The sequence below is a fragment of the Podarcis muralis genome, chromosome 4 (assembly GCF_964188315.1).
Source record: "Podarcis muralis chromosome 4, rPodMur119.hap1.1, whole genome shotgun sequence".
NCBI lineage: Eukaryota > Metazoa > Chordata > Lepidosauria > Squamata > Lacertidae > Podarcis > Podarcis muralis.
Window position 1 is genome coordinate 30,022,833 of NC_135658.1, and position 25,416 is coordinate 30,048,248.

Below are 25,416 nucleotides of genomic sequence, written 5' to 3' on the forward strand. Positions count from 1 at the left end.
TCACATAAGTGGGGAGGTGTGTGAGTTTGTGTGTGTGTGGTATCAGGCCAGGTAAAGAGGTGTGTCTTCAGCATATGATGACATATAACAAAGGTGCCACCAAACACACCTCCAAAGGGATTGTGGAAGCCGTTAATGGTGTATTTGTTCACATAATCTTACCAACTACTCCCAAACCCTTAGATTCCATCAAGATAGCCTAGTGGAATCTCATGAGCACATGAGAGAGGCACAGGACAAGGTCAAACACAGGTTAGCCAATACAGTGGTGCCTCGCAAGACGAAATTAATTCGTTCCACAAGTCTCTTTGTCTTGCGAGTTTTTCATCTTGCGATGCACGGTTTCCCATAGGAATGCATTGAAAATAAATTAATGCGTTCCTATGGAAACCGCCTTCAGACCAGGTCCGGGGACAGTCTGTCCCCCGAACTCTTCTGAAGGCTGGGGGGGGGAACAAGGGCTTTTCTTCCCACCCCCAGCATTTTAAAAAACCCCGGGACAGCGGAGGACTTCTCCGCTGTCCGGGGCGATCTTAAAATGCTGGCGGGCGGCATTTTAAAATCGCCCCGGGACAGTGGAGGACTTCTCCGCTGTCCGGGGCGATTTAAAAGCCCCTGGGAAGGCAGGCAGGGGGGACAAAGACTTTTGCCCCCTGCCAGCCTTCAGAAGAGGTCCAGGACCTCTTCTGAAGGCAGGCGGGGGGCGAAAGTCTTTGCTCCCCCCCGCCTGCCTTCAAAAGCCTTCCGGGACAGCGGAGAAACGCACTGCGTTTCTCCACTCTCCCGGGAAGGCAGGCAGGGGGGAACAAAGACTTTTGCCCCCCGCCGGCCTTCAGAAGGTGTTCCTGCCCCGCCGCCCGGCTTTGGAGGAGCCTTCCGAAGCCGGGCGGCGGCGGGAGGTGTTCCCGCCCCGCCGCCCGGCTTCGGAGCATCCTTCCGAAGCCAGGCGGCGGCGGGAGGTGTTCCTGCCCCACCGCCCGGCTTCGGAGCATCCTTCCGAAGCCGGGCGGCGGGAGGAGGTGTTCCTGCCCCGCCGCCCGGCTTCGGAGGAGGTCCGAGGACAGTGGGGAAGACACGCTGCGCTTCCCCGCTGTCCCGGAGATTTCCCTATGGGCTTTCGTCTTGCGAAGGAAGCCCATAGGGAAATTCGTTTTGCGAAGCACCTCCAAAACGGAAAACCCTTTCGTCTAGCGGGTTTTCCGTCTTGCGAGGCGTTCGTTTTGCGGGGCACCACTGTAACACTTCAGCAAAGTTGGAAAATTTAAGAATATCATACTGTTTAAAGTATTGACTGGGGAGAGAGGTGGGGTGAGTATGTTGTTCTCAGTAAGACTGGAACTGGGCAATAAAAGGTTACATTGACTTCCATGTGACCTGCAGCAAAGAGGGGTGGCAATATTTCAATACTTAAACTGAAAAGTTTTCACTCAAATCTCTGTTTCACAAGGAGATTGATTGTACTAGAAGAGCTTTATCCTCTGATCCTCAAAAAACAAAATTACATTTTCCAGTCAATAAGGCTTTAAGGTTTTTAAAGTCCGATCTAAGAAATCTCCAATTAAGGCTTAGCCACTCAGAGCAGGGAATTTGGAATTTTCTGGATGCCCTGCAGGAGCCACAGATGGGAATTTATCCACAAGCGCAAGTGGAACAAACTTTTGGATTTACCATGGATTTCCTCCCTTTAATCACACTCAGCAAGGAACTTAGTAAGCGACAAAAAAGTAAATAAATCCATCCTTCTACTTCAAATGCCACCAAGAAGAAAAGGGCTCTGGCAATGTAAATGGAACATCAATTGCTTAAGTCAGATGGAAATCAATGGCTTCCCTTATACACACATACACACGCGCAGAGCTGACCAACAGGTTATTCCCGCTGAGTGCAAAATCGCTGAGTGATGTTTCTGCTTGCTAAGCAGCTTTGTTTACTCACCAGACATAGTGGTCTCTGTTCAAGACAAAGGGGTGCAACACTCCCACCTCCCTTGCCTGCTAAGGTTAGGCAGCAGACCCAGCCACTTCAACAGAATACAATTAGCAAGAGAGGAAGACATGCATCAGGAGAATTGTCTTGCAGCAGCTCAAGTAGACACAAAGTTTCCAAAGCTCTTACAAATCAAATGCAGTCACCACATTGATCCAAAGTCATCCCCTTGGAATTACTGAAGCCTGCTGTCTTGTCTGCAAATAAACTCTGGTTAGTTCTCCCTCGGTGAGAAATGAGAAAATGCAGACTACTTCCAATGCACGGTCATTAGGCAATTGGGGCCATAATCACAGTGCTTACGCTGGAGTTGATGGGAAATGCTGCAGAAATCCCAGCGCAGGTTATGGAGAACATTGCAGGAAGCTCTTGGAGTTCCCTTCTGGTTTAGCACTAACCACTGACCGTCATAGAATCATAGAGTTGTAGAGTTGGAAGAAGAGAAGAAGAGTTTGGATTTGATATCCCGCCTTTCACTCCCTTTAAGGAGTCTCAAAGCGGCTAACATTCTCCTTTCCCTTCCTCCCCCACAACAAACACTCTGTGAGGTGAGTGGGGCTGAGAGACTTCAAAGAAGTGTGACTGGCCCAAGGTCACCCAGCAGCTGCATGTGGAGGAGCGGAGACGCGAACCCGGTTCCCCAGATTACGAGTCTACCGCTCTTAACCACTACACCACACTGGCTCTTCCACACTGGAAGGGATCAGCATGGGAAGTATCCACATGGGTGAAGAGTTGTGTTTTAACTTTTGAGGTGGAAAACAGATGCGTGTCAATTTTATTTTTAGACATTTAGGAAGTCACTTGCTGCAGCTATCTAAATCTCAGTTAAGTTAGGGTAATAAAGAACTGGAATTTGCCATTTCAGTTGAGTGGAGTCCTGGGATCCATATCAGAAGCAAATCAGCACAACCCCTTCATCTGTGAAACTCTTGCGGGTGGGGTTGCTTCTATGACAAAGACAAAGATCTCTGATAGCAATTTCTCCTGAGAGTTTCATGCTTTGGTCATGTTCTTGATTGTTGCCACTTCACAAGACTAGGCTCTTCTGGGGCACTGTCATGCAGATTTGTTATTTTTTGTGGTCTCCACATTGGGGGCAGGCAATATGCTTGGATTGGTCCTCAGTCCCCATGCCAGTTATTCATAATATATCTGACAAACCAAACCAATAGCAGATGGGACAAAGACAACCCTCACACAACAGTCATAATTATTATATTATTACATATGGAATTTCCAACTCATATTAGCCAGAATGCTTTTCTGTAACCTGCAACTCATTGATGCTCAATGAGGAGAGAGAAAACCTTATAAATCCAGCACTGAATATACTAGCAAGTGAAGGTCTAAAGTGAGGAACTGACATTTGTTCTGATATCAGCAAACTATTAAATTTGTATCCCACCCTTTCAGCCAAAGATCCAACTAAATTTTACTCAGAGTAGACCCACTGAAATCAATGAACATGACTGAGTTAGGTTTATTAATTGCAGTGGGTCTATTCCGAGTTAAACTTAGTTAAATACCACCCCAGAGTGGCTAATATGTTTCATGACGCTGTGTCTGCCCTGGCATTAATCTGAGAAACCATCAGTAACACTGCTGGAGATCAGTGATGCATCAGCTCTTATGACAATGCTTACATCATCATCATCACCACCACCACCATCATTATAAAATATTATTAAATTTGTACACTCTAGTAGGGAATATAAGGAGCCGCCATCACTGTAATTGGTTTGATTGGACTATGTGTGGTCCAGAGGTGCTAGCCAGTTGCCAAAGTGATTTGATAAAAATGGGGGATACAGAAGGGTTAGATCTGTGTTCCCCACAGATGGTTCTTGACATATCTAACATCTTGGTACAAGCCCAAAACGAAAAAGGCAGGGGGAACCATTCCCTACCAACAGTCTACATTTCCTGTTATCCCAAGTGAAAAGTCTGTGGTGGACTGAAGCATGGAGCCCCAACCAATCAAAGAGACAATGCTCAGCAGTTGATTCAGTCCTTACTCCCAAGTCTGCCTCTAGGATCTTTCTGTACTACAGGAATATTCTCTCTCTCTCTCTCTCTCTCTCTCTCTCTCTCTCTGTGTGTGTGTGTGTGTGTGTGTGTGAGAGAGAGAGAGAGAGAGAGAGAGAGAGAACACACTACATTTTCCCCTACCTGGGAATATGGCACAGCTGGAGAAAGAAAAGGCAAACGTGTTCAGAACTGTAGAATGAAAAGGAGCCCAGTACAAGAGGTAGAAGGGGGACTTTTCCCCAAATAGCAGTAACGTTCATACTGTTGATAATGTCTACACTGGCAGTTGTTTCATAGATGACATAATACAGCATAAAACACTTGAGAAAATATTTTATGGTTGCTGCTTAAGCAGTTATTGAAATATGTTGAGCTTTTATTGCATTGTATAACACACACACACACACACACACACACACACACATTAAAATAGTAATTCAGTAATTAAATTCAACTGAGTATTGCTATTTTTTATTGTCTTAAACTTAAAAACACATCAACATGTTTTATAACTTGATTTTTTTATAACAAGGTATGAAATTGTATGCTTTAGAAATGTAATATTTTGTTATTTATGTATCTGAATTCTGAAAATAACTAAAGTTAAAGACTAAAGTTAACAATAACTACTTTGTGAGGTATAGAATTTTGCAAGGTGTTAAATTAAATATGGCTTAGGTCCTTATTACATCAAGGTTGCAAGATCTTTGGCCAGAGAAAAGGGAGTTTTCATCAAAAGAGCCACCAGATCTAGCTAGACTTTTGAGAGGTTGTTGTTGTTTAATAAGGTAGCTTAAGCTATTCTCTTACCTGTTTCCCATCCAGTGTGTACAGGCGCTTAACTACTCCAGAATCCAGCTTGATGGCATCAGTGATATCAGTGAGAACCTGCTCAAATGAATGCGCTGTCTTCTTGTTAAGCAGAATCCGGACTGCTTTACGGGGCTTCACACCACTCCTGATGATTGTGACCAGTTTAGGCCTAATGAAATCCTTGTTCTCCTTCTGGTCTGAAGGGCTTCCTTTGGCCGAGGCAAGAGAGGCCACTGCGCGGGCAGCAGAGGTGGTTTTCACATTCACTGACCAATTGGGATTTACATTCTTTGTGTACTCCAGCTTCTTGAAGGGCTCTATCGAACCACACACATAGCTCTCGCCTAAGAAAAAGAAGGTGCAGATCATTAGCTCAAATGTCATTTCCTACTGCGACATTTACGTCTTTTAGAGTGAGCACTCTCCATTTTACTTATGACAACCTAAGCAGAAGATGTAGGCATACAACTGTTGCAGAGAGTGGGGTGATTAATAAAATCAGTCCTCCTGCCAGACTGGGAATATCCCCTCACTCACACAGTTTAGGATATCCCACCATTCTTCAGCAGAGTTTCTTTTCTTTCAGCAAAGTAAGCAGCTCACATATATGTCAAACAAAACTTTAATAATAAAGAAAACTGTAACATAATAACATACTGTCTGAGAGAAACTAAAACAACATGAGGCAAGAAACAAAAATGACAGTTGGTCTCTCTAATGAAACTTAACTGAACACACAAAGGGAGGGGCCGATTCCGGAGCACAACACAAAAGCCACCAGATGCCAGACATTCTACTATTCAAATTAGGCCCCAGTTTTTCCCCTAACAACTACTACTTCCTATGTCCCAGAGGCATTTCCTTTTTATAATAAATAAACTACCCTGATTGTTATGTGAACTGTCCTGAGACCTCCGGGTATAAGGTGCTATATAAATTCAATAAGAAAGAAAGAAAGATAATTGTTTCAAAACTCCTGGAGGTTTTGAATAAGAAAATTAGGAGCATCCACCACATATACTCCAGAATCTGAGGAACTCTAAGATTTCAGGAGGAGAATGTCTGGGAGAGAACTATAAGCCCCTGGAAACCTTCTCTAGAAGATGCAGTTATGGAATAGCCATGCATAATATGCAACCTTCAATATTAAACACATTGGCTGTGTTCACATGCCATAGTTAATGGTTTACTGTGAACAAGCAGATCACTCCTGCCTTAACTATTTTCCATTAGAAGCAACGAACTATGATCCTTGACTGAGTGCCATATCAAAACCAGGGATTACGCTTCGTTTTGCTCTAAATGAACTACAATCTGAAGTCAATGTTTGTTCCTGGCTTACCAACCATGGTTTGCTTTGGAGCAGAACAAAAGACAATCCCCAGTTTACATTTAATGGTAAGCCAACTGTCATGGTTTGCTGTTCCCACTCACTAGCAGGGAGAAGTAATGTGGAAGTGATCTACTTGCAGGAAGGAGTGAAGGTAGAGTGATCTACAAGTTCTTGGCAAAACCATTGTGCCATGAGTTAACCTAGGAGGTGGAATGCACTGTGTCCATGGTGAAAACATGAACACACCTCACAAACATACATCTAGTGCAATTGGGTGGGTATTTTGTGGTTTTGCTATTTTATATTGTTTCAATTGACTTGCATTTATCAGTCATCACTTTGGGGCAGGGGAGTCTTTGGGCCAAAAAGTAGTATATAAAACCATAACATAAAACACAGCTTATCATGCTGTGTGAATGCAGCCAATGTTATCTGAGAAGACATAATTGGTTCCTTTAATTGTTACTCTTAAAATATAAAACTGATTTTAAAGGAGAGAAAGGAAAGCGCTACAAGCCAAGCCTTAAGCTAAATAAAGACTAGTATGAACAAACAGAAGGCACTACTGCCTTAGGCTTGTTTGTTTTTTAATGTCTGTCCTAATATATGCAAAGATAAACAATAATACATATTTTATAATGGTAACATACACTTGCACACACCTTCCTGTTGAAACAATGGTGTAAGTTGTTAATGTTTAGGAGGAGGCTCCCATGAAGAATTTTTTAATTATTAGTTATTATTTATTTGTTGCATTTCTATCCCACCTTTTTCTTCAAGGAGCTCAAGGTGGCATACATGATTCTCTCCCTTCTCATTTAAACCCCACAACAATCCTGCGAGGTAGGTTAGGCAGGGACTGCCCCAAGTCCCACCCAGTGAGCCTCTCTACACCACACTAGATCCAAGAGTATCAATATTGCAGTGCGCTATGTGAAGAAGAGTGACAGCATTGGTATCTCTTCCAAGCTCTACTACAGAAATACCAGAAAACATACGGCAAGCAAAATAAACCTTACCAGCGGGAAATACTTTTCTAATTAATATAGGATTGACAGAAAATTTTCCCCCTAATTTTTTTAGTTCTAATAGAGAGCTCTATTTTTGGAAGGCAATGTTAAGCTCCTTTTAATATCCAGTTTATTCTGGTGAAAGCCTTGCACAACATGAAGGCCAAGTGATGAACTGTAGTAATGATCCAAGAATGATCAAACGGGACATATTCTCTTTTATCTGTGTCTCTATCCAGCATTTTTAGCCCCAACAATTCAATTGCCACAAGGTCAAAAACCACATAAGTGCTCCCTTCTTTGTATGCAAAATGAGTCATCCACAGATTTCATTGATTTGGAAATACCATTTCTTGTTTTTGTCAGTAGTGCTTTCTTAAAAGTGCTTTACCAATACATTTAGTGTACTGGTGCAGGGGAAGAGAACTCATTTTGACCCATTATATTTTATGTACCATCAGACAGTTCTTTCTTTCTTTTTCTTTTTCTTTTACTGGTCACTGACAAATACAGTGGTACCTCTGGTTATGAACTTAATTCCTTCCGGAGGTCCGTTCTTAACCTGAAACCGTTCTTAACCTGAGGTACCAGTTTAGCTAATGGGGCCTCCCGCTGCCGCCACACCACTGGTGTGCGATTTCTGTTCTCATCCTGAGGTAAAGTTCTTAACCCAAGGTACTACTTCCAGGTTAGCAGAGTCTGTAACCCGAAGTGTTTGTAACCTGAGGTTTGTAACCCGAGGTACCACTGTAGGTCTGAAAGACAGAAATACTTTTTGCAGCAGCCTAATTAGCATTGTTGAAGTGACTAAACGGCAGTATTCAAAAGCCACTAAAAAAGGAGTGCCAATATATTTTGAATCAACAAATTACCCCCATTAGGTTTGTGCAGTTATTTGAACTAGTGAGGGTTCTTACAGTCGAATTCTACTGTGGTTCCACTGGTACCAAGTGCTGGTTTGGTCCCCTATGCTGGCAGCCACCACCTCTAAAGCAAACAGATAAAAGCCACACCAGAAACTGAGTCTAACTGGAAGCTAGTCCTTCTGTAAAGCATTGGATAAAAGACAGTCAATGGGTCTCCCTTGGGAAGAACTTCCATAATTTTTAGAGCCATCACTAAGAATGCTTCATTGCACACCCCTTCCTGATCTTAACTGACACATGGACGATGTTTCCAGTAGGCCATCCCCTGTCAGTTTTAAAGGGCTCACGTAAGTAGTGTTTTCCCCTAAGGTATGCAGGACCCGAGTTGTTTAGGGCATTCAGAAATCATCAATGTCACTTTGAATTGTGCCTAGGAGCAAACTATACGAGTCATATTTTGCAGCATGTAAATGCTTCACTTCCAAGCAAGGTCTGCTAGATATCAAAGTAAAAATATCCTGTCATCTAAATGACAACGCAGGAGAAGAAAAATCTCAATTGATAAGAAAAGTCTGGCAAGAAAGTAGGCTGAATAATTGTACTACTAGTCAACTGTTGCACAGAAGATTCTCCCAAGGTGGGAGGAAACAAACAAACCATTTAACAGTTGCTAATCAAGTGTCATGTTTTGATTAGAATATTAATAGCTCGTAGAGATTTAGAAGACTCACGAAGACTCTACCTTTCACTCACGAGAGACATACAAATAAGATAAAGATACATCACAGCAGAAAATTCACCCAATAGAAAGAATGAGCTTACAAATAATGTTCAGACACAAGCTGTAGCTTCAGAACATACTGGGCTTGCTATTTTTCATGTTTGAGATCAAATTATTAATGGTGAAATCCAATGGCATCTGCTTGCTGGCAGAACAGACAGCATTGGTGAAGTGGATTCTCCTTCCCCTTGCAGTCCTGCAGACCAGATTTTGGGTGGAGAGAAGGGGAAGTCCATTCATGCAGCATTAAGATCTCCCGCTAAGTGTATTCACTCCCTTAAATTTGGTATTCATTTGACTGACAAGTTCAATTGTCTTTTTAAAGTTGGAATTCTTATTCTTCAGTGAGCAGAGTGTGGAATTTTATTACAAGAGGTTGCTTTTTTTCCACACAGTGGGTTGCCATTAGCATAGAGTGCAGCCATCAAGAGATGCTGTTTATTGTTTCCGACTCAACATTCAGCCAGTCTGTCTAGGTTAAAGGAAAAAATAACTCTGAACACCTGCAACAGCACTCTCCCGAGAACCATTAATTAATAATTACATCTATGGGACTAGCAGTGGGGCATGCTCACCAACCATGGAAGAGCACACACTTCCAAACCGTTTCAGCGGTATCTCTAAGTAGCTGTCCAATAGGTTCACTGTTGTTTGGAAGGAATCGGATACCATTAGAAAGATTTCAGTGGTCTCTTGTGCTTTTTATACAGCAATGATGTGGCAGCCCTTAGACTGCTCCATTGATCAATATTTAATGGAACATCACTCCTTTCTGCTCTCTAAAGAAGTGGTTTTTTTTTTGTCCTCTTTGCTTCGCATCTATTATATTTTCTGTCAATCAAAAGGTTTCCTTGGGGAACAAGCAAGGAGGATAGTTCCCACCCAAGTAAGAGCAGCAACTGGAACATGTCTAATACAAGAGTTTGGCTGCTCAGAATAAGAAGCTCTCTTTTAACCTAAGAAGTCAACCAGATCAAATAATGCGCTAGACCTCGTTATAACAGCCAGAAGAATATAAAGGACCTTTCAAAATTTACAAATGAATAGCTATTTCACATTTGTTGCACGGGATCCAGATTACCCTTCTTTAAAATCAATGTCAAAGATGGCACAGTTTCCCAGCATTCAACCTATCAACATATTATAACAGCTGGGAAAATTTAGAATATGGTTATACACTTCCTGGATAATGCCTATAACATCACTTATGACAAATCCTCTAATGCCAGTACCTATTATCTTTAACAACGCTGCTCAGCCTGCAAAATGGGAACTTGCAAAACCAAATAGCTTCAAGGCACAATAAAAGGGGTCTCTCTTAAGCTTCACTTCAGCATAGCACTCCGATACTGGCCTAATGCATATGTTACTTGAACTGGTGCAGCCAGGGCCGGCCCACCCATGAGGCAAGGTGTGGTGACAAGCGGCAGAACCCATAGGAGCAACAGATCCTGATTTTATTTATTTCATAAAATTTATACCTCCCTTGATTGGAAAAAGGGGGGAAAAGAGAAACCCTCAAAGCAGTTTACAAAAATGCAGATCTTAATTATCCCTTGTTCCTGATATAGATCTTCATTTACCCCTTCTTCCCAAGCAGGCAGGAGGACACCATTTTGTGGTTTGCCTCAGGCTACAAAATGTCTTGGGTACAGCTGCCATTCCAATTGTGGCTATTTCTGCACACTCCAGGAATATACCATCACAGGATTCTTTATGGGGGGGGGGTGTAATCTGGATATCATCTGTGGGTCCCTTTCAAATATGTGCTTTTATATCTGTAAAGTGGGGTTCTTCAGAAAGAAGAGCTGCTAAAGGGGCCACATTAGCCTCAGTTAAGTTAATATCTCTAGCCAAATATGTGAAGTATCTCTTGCATGACTAAGGAGTACAGGGAACTGATAACCACAGAAGCTATGAGCTGGAGATGCTTCCAGAAGGCAGGCACCTTCCCCAGCTGGAGGTGATGTCATCAGCAGGTGTAAGAGAAGAACAGACCTGAGCCAGTCTCATCTGGGGCTGGGAAGAAAGAGAGGCTTGGCCTGCTGTCTGTCCTGATTCCAAAGCTTATGGCTTTTGCAAGGGGCTTTCTAGAAATCCAATCGGGGAGCAAGATCAGTTGGGAGCATTAAGACTGTGAAGCCTTTTATCATATGCTCTGTTCATGCTATCTGTGTAAATAAAACCGTATTATCACAAAGACACCAATGTCTACAGTGACCTTCATTCCAAGGAACTCAAGCCTGAGTTCCTTGGCACTCCTGAAATCTATCACTGCTCAGAGACCAGGCTGCACATAACAATATAAAAGCATCTGTCCTTAAGGTTTCACTGTATGAAACCTTAACACTCCAGTTTTGCCCAGAATCAGTACTGGAGGATACTTGCAATCTCTCGCCATGGCAGGATTCCCTAGCCTAAAATCATTCCTAAAGGTTGGTCCAGTATCAAAACAATCATACAGTAAAAGCTCACAGAAAGGGAGGGAGGGAGAGAGAGAGAGAACCATTCTCCACTGCCTAATATTTCTGAAGGGTTTCGGCCCAGAGACAACTTTACCACAGTCAAAGAAGCACTGGTCAGATCCAGCATTCGGGTTATATGGGCCGGATACCTAACATCTCATTCAGACAGGTAAATCATTCCTCTCACCTCCAGGCAGAGCTTGGGGCAAAGAAAAGAGAGATTGTGTGTATTGCTTTAGGTAACAGAGGAAGCATCTTAAAAAGCAGAGACATCACCTTGCCAACAAAGGTCCATATAGTTAAAGCTATGGTTTTCCCAGTAGTGATGTATGGAAGTGAGAGTTGGACCAAAAAGAAGGCTGATCGCCGAAGAATTGATGTTTTGAATCAATTCTGTGCTGGAGGAGACTCTTGGGAGTCCCATGGACTGCAAGAACATCAAACCTCTCCATTCTGAAGGAAATCAGCCCTGAGTGCTCACTGGAAGGACAGATCCTGAAGCTGCGGCTCCAATACTTTGACCACCTCATGAAAAGAGAAGACTCCCTGGAAAATACCCTGATGTTGGGAAAGATTGAGGGCACAAGGAGAAGGGGACAACAGAGGACAAGATGGTTGGACAGTGTTATTTAAGCTACCAGCATGAGTCTGACCAAACTGTGGGAGACAGTGGAAGACAGGAGTGCCTGGTGTGCTCTGGTCCATGGGGTCACGAAGAGTCGGACACGACTAAATGACTAAACAACAACAACAACATTTCTGATGTGTTTCGGCCCAGAGACAACTTCACCACAGTCAAAGAAGCACTGGTCAGATCCAGCATTCAGGTTATATGGGCTGGATACCTAACATCCCATTCAGACAGGTAAATCATTCCTTTCACCTCCAGGCAGAGCTTGGGGCAAAGAAAAGAGAGATTGAGTGTATTGCTTTAGGTAACAGGGGAAGAGAGCCACTAAGTAAAAGTTAGAATCAGAGTTGTAGAGTTGGAAGAGACCCCAAAGGTCATCTAAGTCCAAACCCCTGCAATGCAGGAATCACAGTTGACATTGCTGAAGGAGGCTTGGCCATTTCAAAAAGCCAGGCTCTTCTCCCTGTTCTTTGAAAACTGTCGGTTTCAGCAGAAATGTAACTGGAGGAGTGGGACACCACCAAGTGATCTTCCCAACTGTTTAGATGCAACACACAGCTGCAAGCTAATTGTATCTATAATAAACTTGCAGCATCAGTTTTAAAAAAATAAATGAGAATGTAGGAGGAGAACACTGCCATGAACTGTCAGTTTGTGAAATATATTCAGGGGGGAAAATATTCATTTATTCTAAATATGTGTTCCTTTCGGGTAGGCCAGGAGATTGATTTCCAGTAAAGCAGAACTCACTCCTTCAAATTCCAGTAGACAACTGGCAAATGGGGCTAAAGCTAACTCTTTAGGACAGTTTCTCTTTGCAAATGCAGAATGAAACACAGAGTTGACAGCTGGCCACGGCTCATTGTAAGAGCTCTGTATGCACAAGGTCCCAGGCGTCTCCTGTTAAGGTAGTCTTAGGATGCAACTAGGAAAAGAAGCCCTTGCTGTAAACCTTGCAAAGTAGACAATGCTGGGCAAAGATAGGAAGAACAGTCTGAAACAGTATAAGGCAACTTTATTATTTGCCAATTCTCAACATCAGTTACAGATGAATAAATGTGTTTTCAGAGCTGGCTTGTTTATGGCACACTTATTTTTCAAGGTGATGGCTGACCAAGCATTGTTGCGGATCAGTTTCACATTATATTCTAATTTGATTACCATACCCTGTTGCACTCAGTTCTCTCCTCCGAACACCAAGATTTTTAATAGATTTTGGCAGCCAGTCAGTACTAACAGAAAAAAATTCCATAGCAGGCGATATTAATTTCAAAAATTAATTTAATTTTTTAAAAAACAACTATGAGGTCTAGTCCCATTAAATCTAACTGCATGATTAAATGTTAGAAGGTTGAAACTCCACTGAACTTTTGATATTTAAAAAATAATAATTAAAAAGGACAATCTGCAATATCCAAACAATTTTCTACGGCCAATTGCATGTTTAATTATTTTGCAGCAGTTTTTCTTCACTTTCCTCATTATTTATAATCCCCCCTTGGGTCTAACAGGGTTCTTCAAGACAGCTTACAATAAAAAAATGTATGTCATATTATTAAAAAAACTAGAATGTTCAGTAATTTCGGTGAGTTACTGACGTTATGGACAGTCTGTTACACCATTCAGCTGACTGTGCTTGTTTCAGTTAATCCATGCATGAAATACCTGAATGTTTCAGCAACTTGAGAGTGAAGGACTTATGTTTGGCTCTCAGTGCTACACAAGTCAGACTTGAGGTGTTTGATCATTGGCTAAGTATAGAAAACACCTTAAGAATAACCAAAATAAATTGAAGCCTGCGAAAGAGAAACATGAGGGCTAGAAACGTAGATAAGAATGATGTTGATATAGGATTTTCCCTGAAGCCCATTTGATTGTGTCCAGAGATGCAGGCATAATAATCAGCAAGAGGAACTGTTACATCTTCTTTGTATTTTAGAGAGAATCATAAGATCGATGCAAGTTTTCAGACATTGGTTTTGCTTTGTGACTTTAAGTATAACTATTGGTTTTATCACATTGTAAGAAGCCAGTAGCTTAAATTGAATAAGGTTCTATCAAAGGGAAAGGGTCAAGACAGCAGGAACTTTGAGTGGAATCTATTTACAAAAACCACTGTCAACTGCTTGTTCCAGAAAACTTGATAATCTGATTTGCTGCTTGACAGTTGCTAGTGCATTTCTTACCCTACAAATAAGCCACTGTACACACATTGCCCTTTCGGGGGGAAAGCCTGTATTTGTACAATTTGCATTCTGCCGCTTTCTATAGCGACTTGGAAAGTTGACTCGCACTTGAAGATCGACGCCAAGGAGTTGTCCAGCAACATCTTGGCAGTAGTTTTCCATGGGGGAAATGCCAATTATGCCTGGCCTATAACTGCTAAATCTAAATCTCAACTTTTAAGTACTCATTTGAGATATTCTAAAGCACACAAGCTTTAGAATAAAGCCTATGCATACCCCCTGCATTTCAGCAGACTAATGCGAAAGATAGGACAACGTATTAGGCTGCCGGCAGATCTTAACCAATAAGAGAATATTTTAGGACACTTCCAAGGTAAAGCAGTTTGCAGGTAAACAGCATACCAGACATCCAGATCTGGTATTTGGATATTTAAATTCAGTATGTATGTATGTATGTATGTATGTATATAATTCACACACACACACACACACACACACACACACACACACACACATACACCAGCTCTTCCTTCTGTCTTTTCATTTCAATTTCTCCTCTGATCAGAATTAAGAGACAGTTTTGTTCCCACTTGTTCTCTCTATTGCTGATTTGCAGGCATGAGTGTGGATCCAAAGTGGTACACACAGAGAGAGTGACTTGGAGAAACCTCAAGATTTGCAAAAAAGTGGGGAGGGGGGATCGTTATGAAAACAAAACTCCTAACTGGAGGAAACCTACAACCTACAACTCAAGGAGGATTGAGAAAACGCAGAGGCCACAAATTGTTGCAATGGGTATGTGGAAGTGGAAAAATCATAGTGCAGTGTACAGTTAGCTGACTGGCACAGAGAAAAGGTATATACTATACTGCAACAGGGTTTACTTATTGGTCCCACTTATTGGACTGCCTTGCCAGAGTGGTGCATGCTCTAGTTATCTCCTGCTTGGACTACTGCAATGCGCTCTACGTGGGGCTACCTTTGAAGGTCACCCGGAAACTCCAACGAATCCAGAATGCGGCAGCTAGACTGGTGACTGGGAGCAGCCGCCGAGACCACATAACACCGGTCCTGAAAGACCTATGTTGGCTCTCAGTACGTTTCAGAGCACAATTCAAAGTGTCAGTGCTGACCTTTAATGCCCTAAATGGCCTCGGCCCAGCGTACTTAAAGGAGTGTCTCCACCCCCATCATTCAGTCTAGACACTGAGATCCAGCTCTGAGGTCCTTCTGGCCGTTCCCTCACTGCAAGAAGTGAGGTTAAAGGGAACCAGGCAGAGGGCTTTCTCGGTGGTGGTGTCTGCCCTGTGGAACACCCTCCCATCAGATGTCAAGGAAATAAACATAAATAAAGACATCTGAAGGCAGCCCTGTTTAGGGAAGTTTTTAGTGTTTGAAGTTTTATTATGTTTTTAGTGTCCTGTTGGAAGCCACCTGGAGTGGGCAGGGTATAAATAATAAATTATTTTATTTTATTTATTTATTTATTTATTTATTTATTTATTTATTTATTTATTTATTTATTATAATTATACTGACCTTCCACCAGCTGGTCTAAGGTGGTAATCTTCCTGACTCCATCAATGGTATAGATTGTTCTCACACCCTGGGGCAGATTGACGTTATCAGAGAGAGTCCGAGTCAGATCAGCCAGCAGGGCCTCGAAAGATCTAAACCGGTCGGGAGAGATGGCGTATACAATCCCTTTGAAATAGCGGTCCCCGTTGCGATAGAAGCGGACTTTCTTGGCTTTCTTCTCGGAGCTGAGGGTCTGTAGGGTGCGGGTGCGGTAGAAGCTGCAGTGGGCACTGTGGGTCGGGCTAGGCAGGCCGTTCACCCGTGACCCTCGGCTGTAGCGCTGGGCTTTGTCGCGCTCGTCAAAGTGTTCCAGCTCCATATCTCTCCCAAAGGACATCTTGGAAAGTTAATCTGGAAGGGGCGAGAGAGCAGACGTGGCAGAGACTGATCAATATGGACTGTAATTATGCAGCAACCATATTAAAACACCGAGGATTTAGGGCTCTGCTACAACCAACCTGAATTTGGCCAACTCTTCCCGCAATGCAATAATATTTATACACTGCTTAACGGCAATTAAAGAAAAACTCTGCAAGTGTCTTGTAGAAAATGTTATAAAATATTCATTAAAAGCAGCCATAAAAACAGACTTTTTAAAAAGTAGACATAATAAAATTATCAGAATATAGATAAAAGCCAATTGATTTTTTTAAAAAAGATAAAATAAATGCATATAATTAAAATTCATGTCTGAGTAGGCTTGCCTAATCAAAAAATGTTTTTAGCAGGCATCAGAAACAATGAGTGCTTAATATCAATGGGCAGGGAGTTCCAGAGACTGCCACATTACTATTACCACTAATATTATTATTATAACTGAAATTATATACTACCTTCCACTTCAAGACGTAATACCAAGCCAACAGCAAAATAATAAGAATAAAAAACAATTGAAAAAAATACAACTACCCATAATTAAGATACACAGTAAAATGATAGTCTTCTTGCAAGTGAGGAACGGACATTATGTGTGGCCCTTGTAAGAGGATTTAGCTTACTATAGAAAGGCATGGGCCACCAGGCACCAGCTAAGCAGGGGAATGGAACAGGATATTTTACATTAGATAGCACATAAAAACAAGGTGGAGGGTCATTCTTCATTCATTATTGGCTTAACAACCAATCTTGCATTTTTATTAAAATAAATAAAATGTTTGCTCTGTCTCCCAAGCACATACACACAAAAAGGTGCCTGTTTGCTCCTCAGTGAGCCTTGAGTTACTTTCTGTTGTATTACCAGCTGTAGCTGAGATTCTTGCTAAATGAGACTCTATCAAGCCTACTAGAAAGGACTTAAGCACGACTCTGCTCAGCACAATCAAGATACAGATTTTACTCAGGTGCTGCTGCGACTCCAGACTTGTTCTCCAATTTTATGGTCTTGTGGATTTGCCACAATTTCCCCAGACTTTAATGGAAAACCTAATCACCAAGAAAGTGAGTCTTTCAAGATCTAGCACATTCAATTCTGGACGGGGGCACAATCCAGCAGCGTGTTTTTTCACTAAAACATATACAGGACCAATGAAAGCATGTTCAAGAGTAGATAGCTGGCAGTGCAGTCCTATGCATATCTACTCAGAAGGAAACTCTGTCGAGACTTACTCCCAGGGAACTATGTAAAGCAAGGGGACCCTTTGGCCCTCCAGATGTTCATTTGCCCTGGACACCGGCCATTCCTGCTAAGGCTGATAAGAGCTATAGTTCAGTAACCTCTGGAGAGCCAAAGATTCCCCACTCCTGCTCTAGATTTTGTTGGTCAGTATGGCCACTGATCAGGTATGATGGGAGTTGTAGTCCAGCAACATCTGAAAGGCCATAGATTCCCCATCCCAGTATACAGAATTGCAGCCTTATCTGGTAATATATAGGCAGAGGTTAATTTTTTTTTTTAAGTTGTCTTAGGGCAGACTCTGCTAACTTGGTGCCCTCCAGATGTTTTGGACTACAACTCCCATCAGCCCTAGCCTGCGCATAAATTTAGCAAAGGCCGTCTTAGATCAAGGGTTGCTTCTGTTTGTTGCCATCTAGGTTCACTGACAGTTCAAAATGTTTTCATGGCAAACAGCCTGTGGGTCAGAGACAACTCTGCCTAGACCAGTTCACAGTTGCCATGCATTTGCAGATCCCCAGCCTGTTAGCTATCACCATTCTTATCTCACTAAATGAAAATTGACTCCCATCTCAACCTGCATGTATACTGAGGTCATCTTTGGAGGTACTCCTTCAGGTGTCCCTTTTATCTGGAGTGAGGTGGGTAGTGACTGTCTTCTCAATTGTGGTGCCCCACTTATAAACTCCCTTCATTGCTCTGCCCATTTTTGCCTCCAGCTCCATCAGGCCAGGGACCCATCTAGTCAAGCATCCTGTTCTCAATGGCCTACTAGATGCCTACTGGAAACCTCATTAGGAGGGCCTCAGTGCAACAGCTCTCTCTCTCCACCTGTGATTCCCAGCAACTGGTATTGAGAAGCATCCTGCCTCCGACCGTGTAGGAGGACATAGCCATCATGGTTGGAAGCCACTGACAGCCTTACCCTTCATGAATTTGCATAATCATCTTTCACAGTTTTGCCCACCACTGGTATATGGTTCCCAGAAGGCTGCCAAGTAAGGAATGTTGCCTTCGGGCAGAAAATGGTTCCCCATCCCTGATTTAAAGCAAAGACAGTCATAGAAGAATGGTAGCCTATATAAGGCTCACAGTATATAAAACCCATTTCCTTGAAAATGCAGGCATGAAGGGAGTGGAGACTACCCCAAAAAAGCATTGCTATCCTATACCAAGTTAGGTTATTAGGTTACCTCATTCATCATTATCTAAATCAGAGGTTTTCCCCCTGGGACCACTTGAAAATGGCCTTGGCAGACCACTTAACCATTTTTCTGCCTGTTGTACCAACTGTAACGTGCTGTGCAAGAAGCAGTATGATTTTTAGTTATATTTTTATTGCTTCTTTTATTTCTCATATTGTATTTTATTACCATTTGAGTTCTGTGGACTTCAACTTCTAATGCAACAAAATACAATATAAGAAATAAAAGAAGCAATAAAAATGCATTCAAAATCCATATGAATAGTTAATGCAGACATGCCAGAGACCACCTGAATGAATCTTGCAGACCACTGGCAGTCCAGGGGCCACAGTCCAAGAACACTTGCACTAGATGCTGTCTAGATCAGTGCAATCTAACTGGCAGTAGCTCCCTAGGATTTCAGACAGGGATCTTTTCCGCTCCTACATGAAGATACCAGGGATTAAACCTGGGACCTTTTGCATGGAAGGTTGGTGCTCCAGCACTGAGCTGCAGCTGTTCTCCATAGGGAGGTAAAGGCCCCAGGGTAAAGCCCTGGCAAAGCAAATGTATGTCCTACACAGTTTCATTTGCCTATTCCTCCCAGGGTACAGAAATAATACTAGAGTAATGCTTCAGTCTTCAGAAGGGAAAGCCATAGGGACAAATTCCCACTCAGCCATGAGCCTCATTGGAGGGTTTATCCAAAGAGATGCTACATGAACAAACACCGTCCAACTTTTTCAGACCCAAAAGCTGAACAAGCATCTTCCAGGATGCACTCCTGGGTGAGTGATGTGACCAGTGCCTCGCAAAACAGACACTTTTTCAGGACAAGAGAACAGCATGAGAATATGTGAGATCATGGTGCCCAAAATGGCCACCATGACCTCACACACACAAAAAGGATGTCCTGTTTTTTTCCGGGGCACTTGGCAATTATGTGAACATTCCAAGGATTTCTACTTGCACAGGAGAACATTCTCCACCTCTCCTTCCCAGGAGTGCCCCCTAAATCTGTCCTGGGCTCTTCCACAATCCCCTGGAGCAAATTTAGGAAGGGTGTGGGGTACATGCAGGAAGACAGTTCCATTGTGTAAGCAGAAGGACTTGTGCTAACAAGACACATTAGTTGAACCCCACTACTTCTCAACCTAACCTACTCCACAAGGGTTTATGAGGACAAAATGGGGAAGCAGGAGAACCATGCACTTTGAGCAGGATATATAAATGTAATAAATACATAGGCGCCGACTCCATGGGGCTTGAGGGGGCCCGAGCCCCCTCAAAAATTCGTTTGGGGGGGCTCCGCCCCCCCAATAATCTCCGGCGCCCCTCCAGCAGAGCGCCATCGCCGCCCCTCCCCCAGCCCAAAATGCACAGGGAGGGGTGGGCTGCATGCCTCCTGCCCTCCCTCCCGAGCAAAAGCTCCACCCAATTTCCTTTGGAGCTGATTAATAGGCGCAGCACGCTCTCCCCTATTCGCTCACGAGGAGGCGGCGCCACTTTATTTGCATATTCATGAGCTTATTTATTATTCATGAGCTTTCCCGGGCCCCCCCAATATTTTTTATAAGTCCGCGTCCCTGAATAAATACATAAGCCTAACATACTAGGAAGTAAGGTCCAACTACATATGCAACAGTATTAGGTGATAAACGTTTCCTGGACTGTACCAATTCAGACAGCAGGTGGGAACGCTGTGTCACCTTTATGGAAAAATAATAGCACCATCTAAAAATATACCATACGAGGGTAAAGCCTGGGATTGGGGGAATTTTCGGTTTTGATTCTCCCAGTTTCTCATTGTTCCACTCATAAATTCTGTTCTCCGTATTTCCACATCAGTCTGTGAAAATCCCATAAGAATCCACCAGTATTTCAGGGCTAATTTCTCCTAGCATACATATTTTGTATGCATTTTTGCCTAATATACACATTTTTGCTAATCAGTTTATCCTGATCTAATGCATTTTGTATGTTATTTCCACTCAAATATGCATTTTCATGCATACCTTACCCTAAAATATATATCTTTGTATACATTACTTGTTTGGAGAACTGTACTGCAAAATTCAAAGTATGGCTGTGTTTCATTTTCATATACTGTATTGTTTTTAACAGTGCAAATGTAGGCAGGTATGCTTTAAGTGCAAACTGAACTGAATTTCTTGCCCATCCCTAGCAAAGCCTAAGTTAAATCCTTCTCCCTGGTGCACTGCATTTTGACATGTATAAGGAGGCCTCATTGTCATTAGGGGGTGGGGATGCATTAGAAAGGTTCCTCATTTGCAGCCTGAAGTTGTATAATCCAGAAAAATCTTAGCATTTGATTCTACTGCATGAGCACATTGGGCCAATGTATCATGGGACTTACTTCTGAGTAGACAAGCACAGGATTAAGCTGGAGAAGAACCAGAAGTCCCTATCTATAATAGGACTATAAATGAGCTAATCTTTTATGTTTAAACCTTCAAAAATACTAGCCATCACTGGTATTTTCCCCCTTGAAATGAGAAGGAATTATAAGCATTTGGATTAGCATAAACTGCTGCCCAGCTGACAACTTCAGAATCATAAAATGAATTGACTGATGTCAAAACGTAAAGGACAATTAAAAATGATGTCAGAAAATCTGTCCAAAATGAAACAAACATGTTCCTAATACAGTACATACATTAAAACATTGCAACCATTTTATTATACAACCGTCTTTCCCCCAGGATCTATTTAAGGCATTTTGAGAATGCCATCTTCCTAACTATGTAAAGCCTTGCTTGTTAAATAAATAAATCCAGGAATCAATCATTTTGTTTACAGCTGTAGCCTACACTTGTAGCTCTTTTAAAAAGTTGCAAAAATAAAGCACAGCAAAATGTATTTATAGCACAAATATACAAACCTAATTTAAAAGTGTCTTATCCATCACATTGATTTCCCATAAAGAAAGGAAAATAGCAGAACCGGGCAGGCTATATCACTAATCATTAGGTGACAGCTATTTCTTGGGGGTGGGGGTGGTAGGGAGAGGAGAAAAGCAATCAGTAGTTTGGGAACCTTAATGTGTTTCTTTGAAAGACCCTCCGATTTCAACAGGACCTGGTTCCACATCATTGTGCTCAATGCTACAAGCTTTTGATGTACCAAAGACATACCAGTAGTGCCCTGGGCCCACATTTAAAACTAGATTGGCATGCATCCCACCTCAACTTTTGGCATACAGGTAAATAAAGAATACAGGTGTAGGGCTGCTAGATCAAATCAGAGCCCTGTCCAAGCCACAGTGATTCATTATTCACAAGAGTGGGGGCTTTACATGCTGAAGGGGGGGTGTACCACTGGTCCCACTCCACCCCAACATCCATGGATGTTTCCATTAGGAATGGAAGGCTATGCATGCAAGGATCTATGAAAGCAGGCTTGCCAACTACACACAACCACACTCAATGTGTGGACACTGAGGAGTGGGGCTGGAGAGCTGAACGGGTTTAAAGGTGGGGCTGATAGTGTGGCCCCATTGCCCTTTCAAAGCACGGAAACCCCTTCTTGCATTCAACAGTGGCTAGCCAGGTGCTTCTGAGAAACTCAGAAGCAAAGTATGAAGGCAGTAATCCTCCTCTGCTGGTGGTCTCTAGCATGTTGCAATCACAGGTACAGTGCCCCTGAACACGGAGGTTCTATTTTGCCATTATTGCTAACAGCTACCGATAAGCCTGTTCTCCATGAATTTGTCTAAATACTTTTTAAAACTAGCAATCTCTGCATCTTAGAGGGATCCTTAAACGTGTCCTGATGGGCTTCAAAGTTGAAAACTGAAAACTTCATCTAGAACACGTGGTGCTCTTATTCCAGACTTCTTATAGCTCACGGTTCACATCTGCTTAGCATGAACATCCCATGTTATGGAGATTATCTACCTTAGAATTTGCAAGTTATGGAACACATTTGTTTACCAAAAAAAAAAAAAAAAATAGAGCTACAAGTCTGAAATCCCATCTAATCACAGATGATGATAATATCTAATCATAGCCATGACATGGCATTTGAAAGCATGATAGAGGACCAGTTTAGGCCCAAGATCAGACACCAGCATTTTCAAAGCAAACTCCAAATTTTAAACTCCAAAGTGCAGATTTATACAAAACAGCCTGGCACCATCCTAGTATTATACATGAACGGCCACAGAAGAATAGACTTGCATCTGAACGTGTGAGCCTGACTGCACAGTGGAAACACAGTGGTGGGAACTAGCAGAATCCTGCAGAAGCTTAGACGCAAATTTTAAAAAATTACAGAAAAAAAATTGAAGAAGAATGCTTAGGAGATGCTCTGACCCAGCATGAATAATTTTACTTCAATAGGAAGCTTTAAAGAGGAAATGTGATGCTTTTCAATCACAGCATGGCCATGTCACACCAACTACTGCCACCCCGCCCCAAATTCTGTGTGTCCATCATGAGGAATAGGCCACAGCTCTCGAGCCACTTAATCCAGAGAAGGTCCATAGATCACACACACACACACACAGCTCAGAATAAACAGTTTAAGGGCGACAGCCTAACAATTAAAATTTGTAGGCAATAAATCACTTTGCAGACCCTAATTGCAGGCTGCTGTATAATGGAACACGCCCAGCTAAGACCTTCATGCCCCTACCGTGCACACCACATTCATCGAGTGCAGGAAGGCGGCACTGCAAATGCGGGTGGAGAGTTCCACAAAGCAATCAAACACAGCCCCAAATACATGCCACAAATCAATATACAAATCATTCAGAGAAGACTGAACAATAGGCTCCGTTTGGCCAGTCATTAGGAAAAGCCACCATCCTCAGTTACATAATGGGCTTTTTTTTTTTTTAATAAATAAGGCATCCTTTAAAATGTGGCTCAAGTGATTAATATAGAATAATAAGCCACGTGGACCACCTCGATGCACAGATGATAATGGACTTCAGAAGAGAATCACCCTGGCCATATTTTTGCCTATTTCCTTTCTTCATTTTCTCTCCCTCTCTCTCTCTCAAAAAAAAGAGGTGACACCATCTGCCCCCATGTTAGCAGATGGGGCACGTTGTCCCTGTCTCCGCCTGCACGTTTTCCCAAAAAAAACGCTGTAGCTATCAATGCATGAAATAAAGGTGTCTCCCCAGCATGCTCAAAGCAAGTAGACAGACATATCAGGATTCATTATTTTTTTTTTTAATGTAGAATACAGAATTTCCCTAGTGCCTGGTGCCTTTGGCCAAATGAGGCAAGAGAAAGCCCAAAGGAGCCGGTTAAAGGGGGGGGGGGGACGTTTTGCCTCTGCTTCCACACAATGACAGGCGCCTTCTCCCCTAGACAGAGAGGGAACCTCCTCCTCCCCATCTCAGCTGTAGCCAAGCAGCCCAAAATGGTGCAAAAAAAATCGCAGAGCTCCCCAATTTGGCAAAGCAGGAAAGGGGTTGCTTAGGGGAAAGAGAGAGAGAGAAAGCCCCGGAGCAGCCCCCTACCTAACCCAACCCGCATCCTTCCAAGATGCTCATCCCAAGACAATGGGGAGAGGTGTGTGCTGGGGAGGGGGAGGCACACACGCTTTTGACAGCCAGGACCTTTCTTTTTTTTCCTTTTTCTGCATTACAGGGACAGAGTCGGCGGGGGGGGGCGCGAAAATGCCTCCCCCTCCCCGAGAAAGGCGGGCGGGCGAGGAGCTGCTCCTTTGCGCAGCGCTTACCTGTGCCTTGCAAATCGCGCAGCGTCCCTTCTCGCCTTCCCCACAAGCGCAGGCAGTTGCGCGGGCTGGCTGGCTGGCTGGCTGGCTTGGCGCAAAGGGGGTGGGTACCACCGGCGTCTCTCAGCAGACAAAGCCCAGCTCGGCGGCCACGAGCAGCAGCAGCAGCAGCAGCGCCGTCCTGCTCTCGCACGGAGCTTGGCGGCTGCGGCTGCCTGAGGGGAGGGCTCGGCTGGCTTTGTGGCGGCTCCGCTCCCGGGCACCCTTTCTGCTGCCTCGCGGGCTCGCTGGCTGGCTGGCTAACGCGGCGGCTGAGTCGCTCCTGCAACCGCTTCGCCTTTCTTCTCCCTTCAGCCGCTTACGGGGCTCATTTGCATTCTTAGCCCGGCCCTCCTGGAAATGCGGCTCTTCGGGCTGGGCGAAGCGCGAGCGCGGCCTCTGCCCAGAGGGCGGCGCTGTTCCCGCCGACACCGCCCTGCCCCGCCCTCCGCCGCCGGGGATGGTAGCGGCCCGGGAGGCTGCAGAAGGCGCCGGAAGGGAGGAAGATATAGCCCGCCTCTGTCCCACAGGCTCAAAGAGGAAGTTAGAATTCGTCTGGAACGTGGGAAGCATAGGAGTCACCTCCTAGGGGCCGAGGTCCATTCGCCTCCCCGCCCAGCAAAATATTGGGGGGGCTGGTCCCCCCAAAGTTGATGGGCATTGCTATTCAAATAGTGTGGGTGCGCCCCATTATGTGATCAATTATGTGGAGTGGGGCTTACCTGCCCTCCCACTGTCTTATTCATTGGGAGGAGACACGAAATACTGCCTCTGGGCAGGGGTGCCAACTTGAATAAAAAAAATGGGGGGGGGGACCTGCCCCACAAAATCACAAGACACAAGACACACACCATTGAATGGCAATGCCCATCAATTTGTAGAGAGAGTGACCCTCTCAAGTATTTTATGGGGGTGGGGCGAAGGGCTCTAGGAGTTGTCACCTATGCCTCTTGAGCATGCAAAGAGAGGCAACGGCTTTTTTAAAAGTGTGGAGGCCAAAGCCTGACTTTGGGGAAAGTCCCCCCCCCCTCTCTTTTCAAAGGTGATCCCTGCAATATTAGGAATGGTGTGTGGGAACAAATGCAGCGCAGCTTTTCCTGACCAACCCACAGAATCTGCCAGGGTGATGTAGGAGCATCCTATAGGGAAGAAGAGGATGCTGCCTACAGGCAAGAACAGGATGATGCTG

The 25,416-nt window shown here is 43.6% G+C and overlaps 1 protein-coding gene across 4 annotated transcripts in view; it reads right to left on the reverse strand.

Moving 5' to 3' along the window:
* DCLK1 (doublecortin like kinase 1) overlaps nucleotides 1–24,589 on the reverse strand; it is a 206,843-nt gene extending 182,254 nt beyond the window's left edge. For 2 of the 4 annotated variants that reach the window (XM_077927145.1, XM_028726504.2), the window contains exons 1-3: nucleotides 24,192–24,589; nucleotides 15,642–16,031; nucleotides 4,828–5,174 (exon numbers count right to left, since the gene is read on the reverse strand). In XM_077927145.1, coding sequence (XP_077783271.1) covers nucleotides 4,828–5,174; nucleotides 15,642–16,017 — 723 coding nt within the window. In that variant the 5' untranslated portion in view covers nucleotides 16,018–16,031; nucleotides 24,192–24,589. The remainder of the gene's footprint in view (nucleotides 1–4,827; nucleotides 5,175–15,641; nucleotides 16,032–24,191) is intronic. The other 2 variants (XM_077927144.1, XM_077927146.1) reach the window with 2 other exon arrangements.
* Between the last annotated feature and the right edge of the window lie 827 nt (nucleotides 24,590–25,416).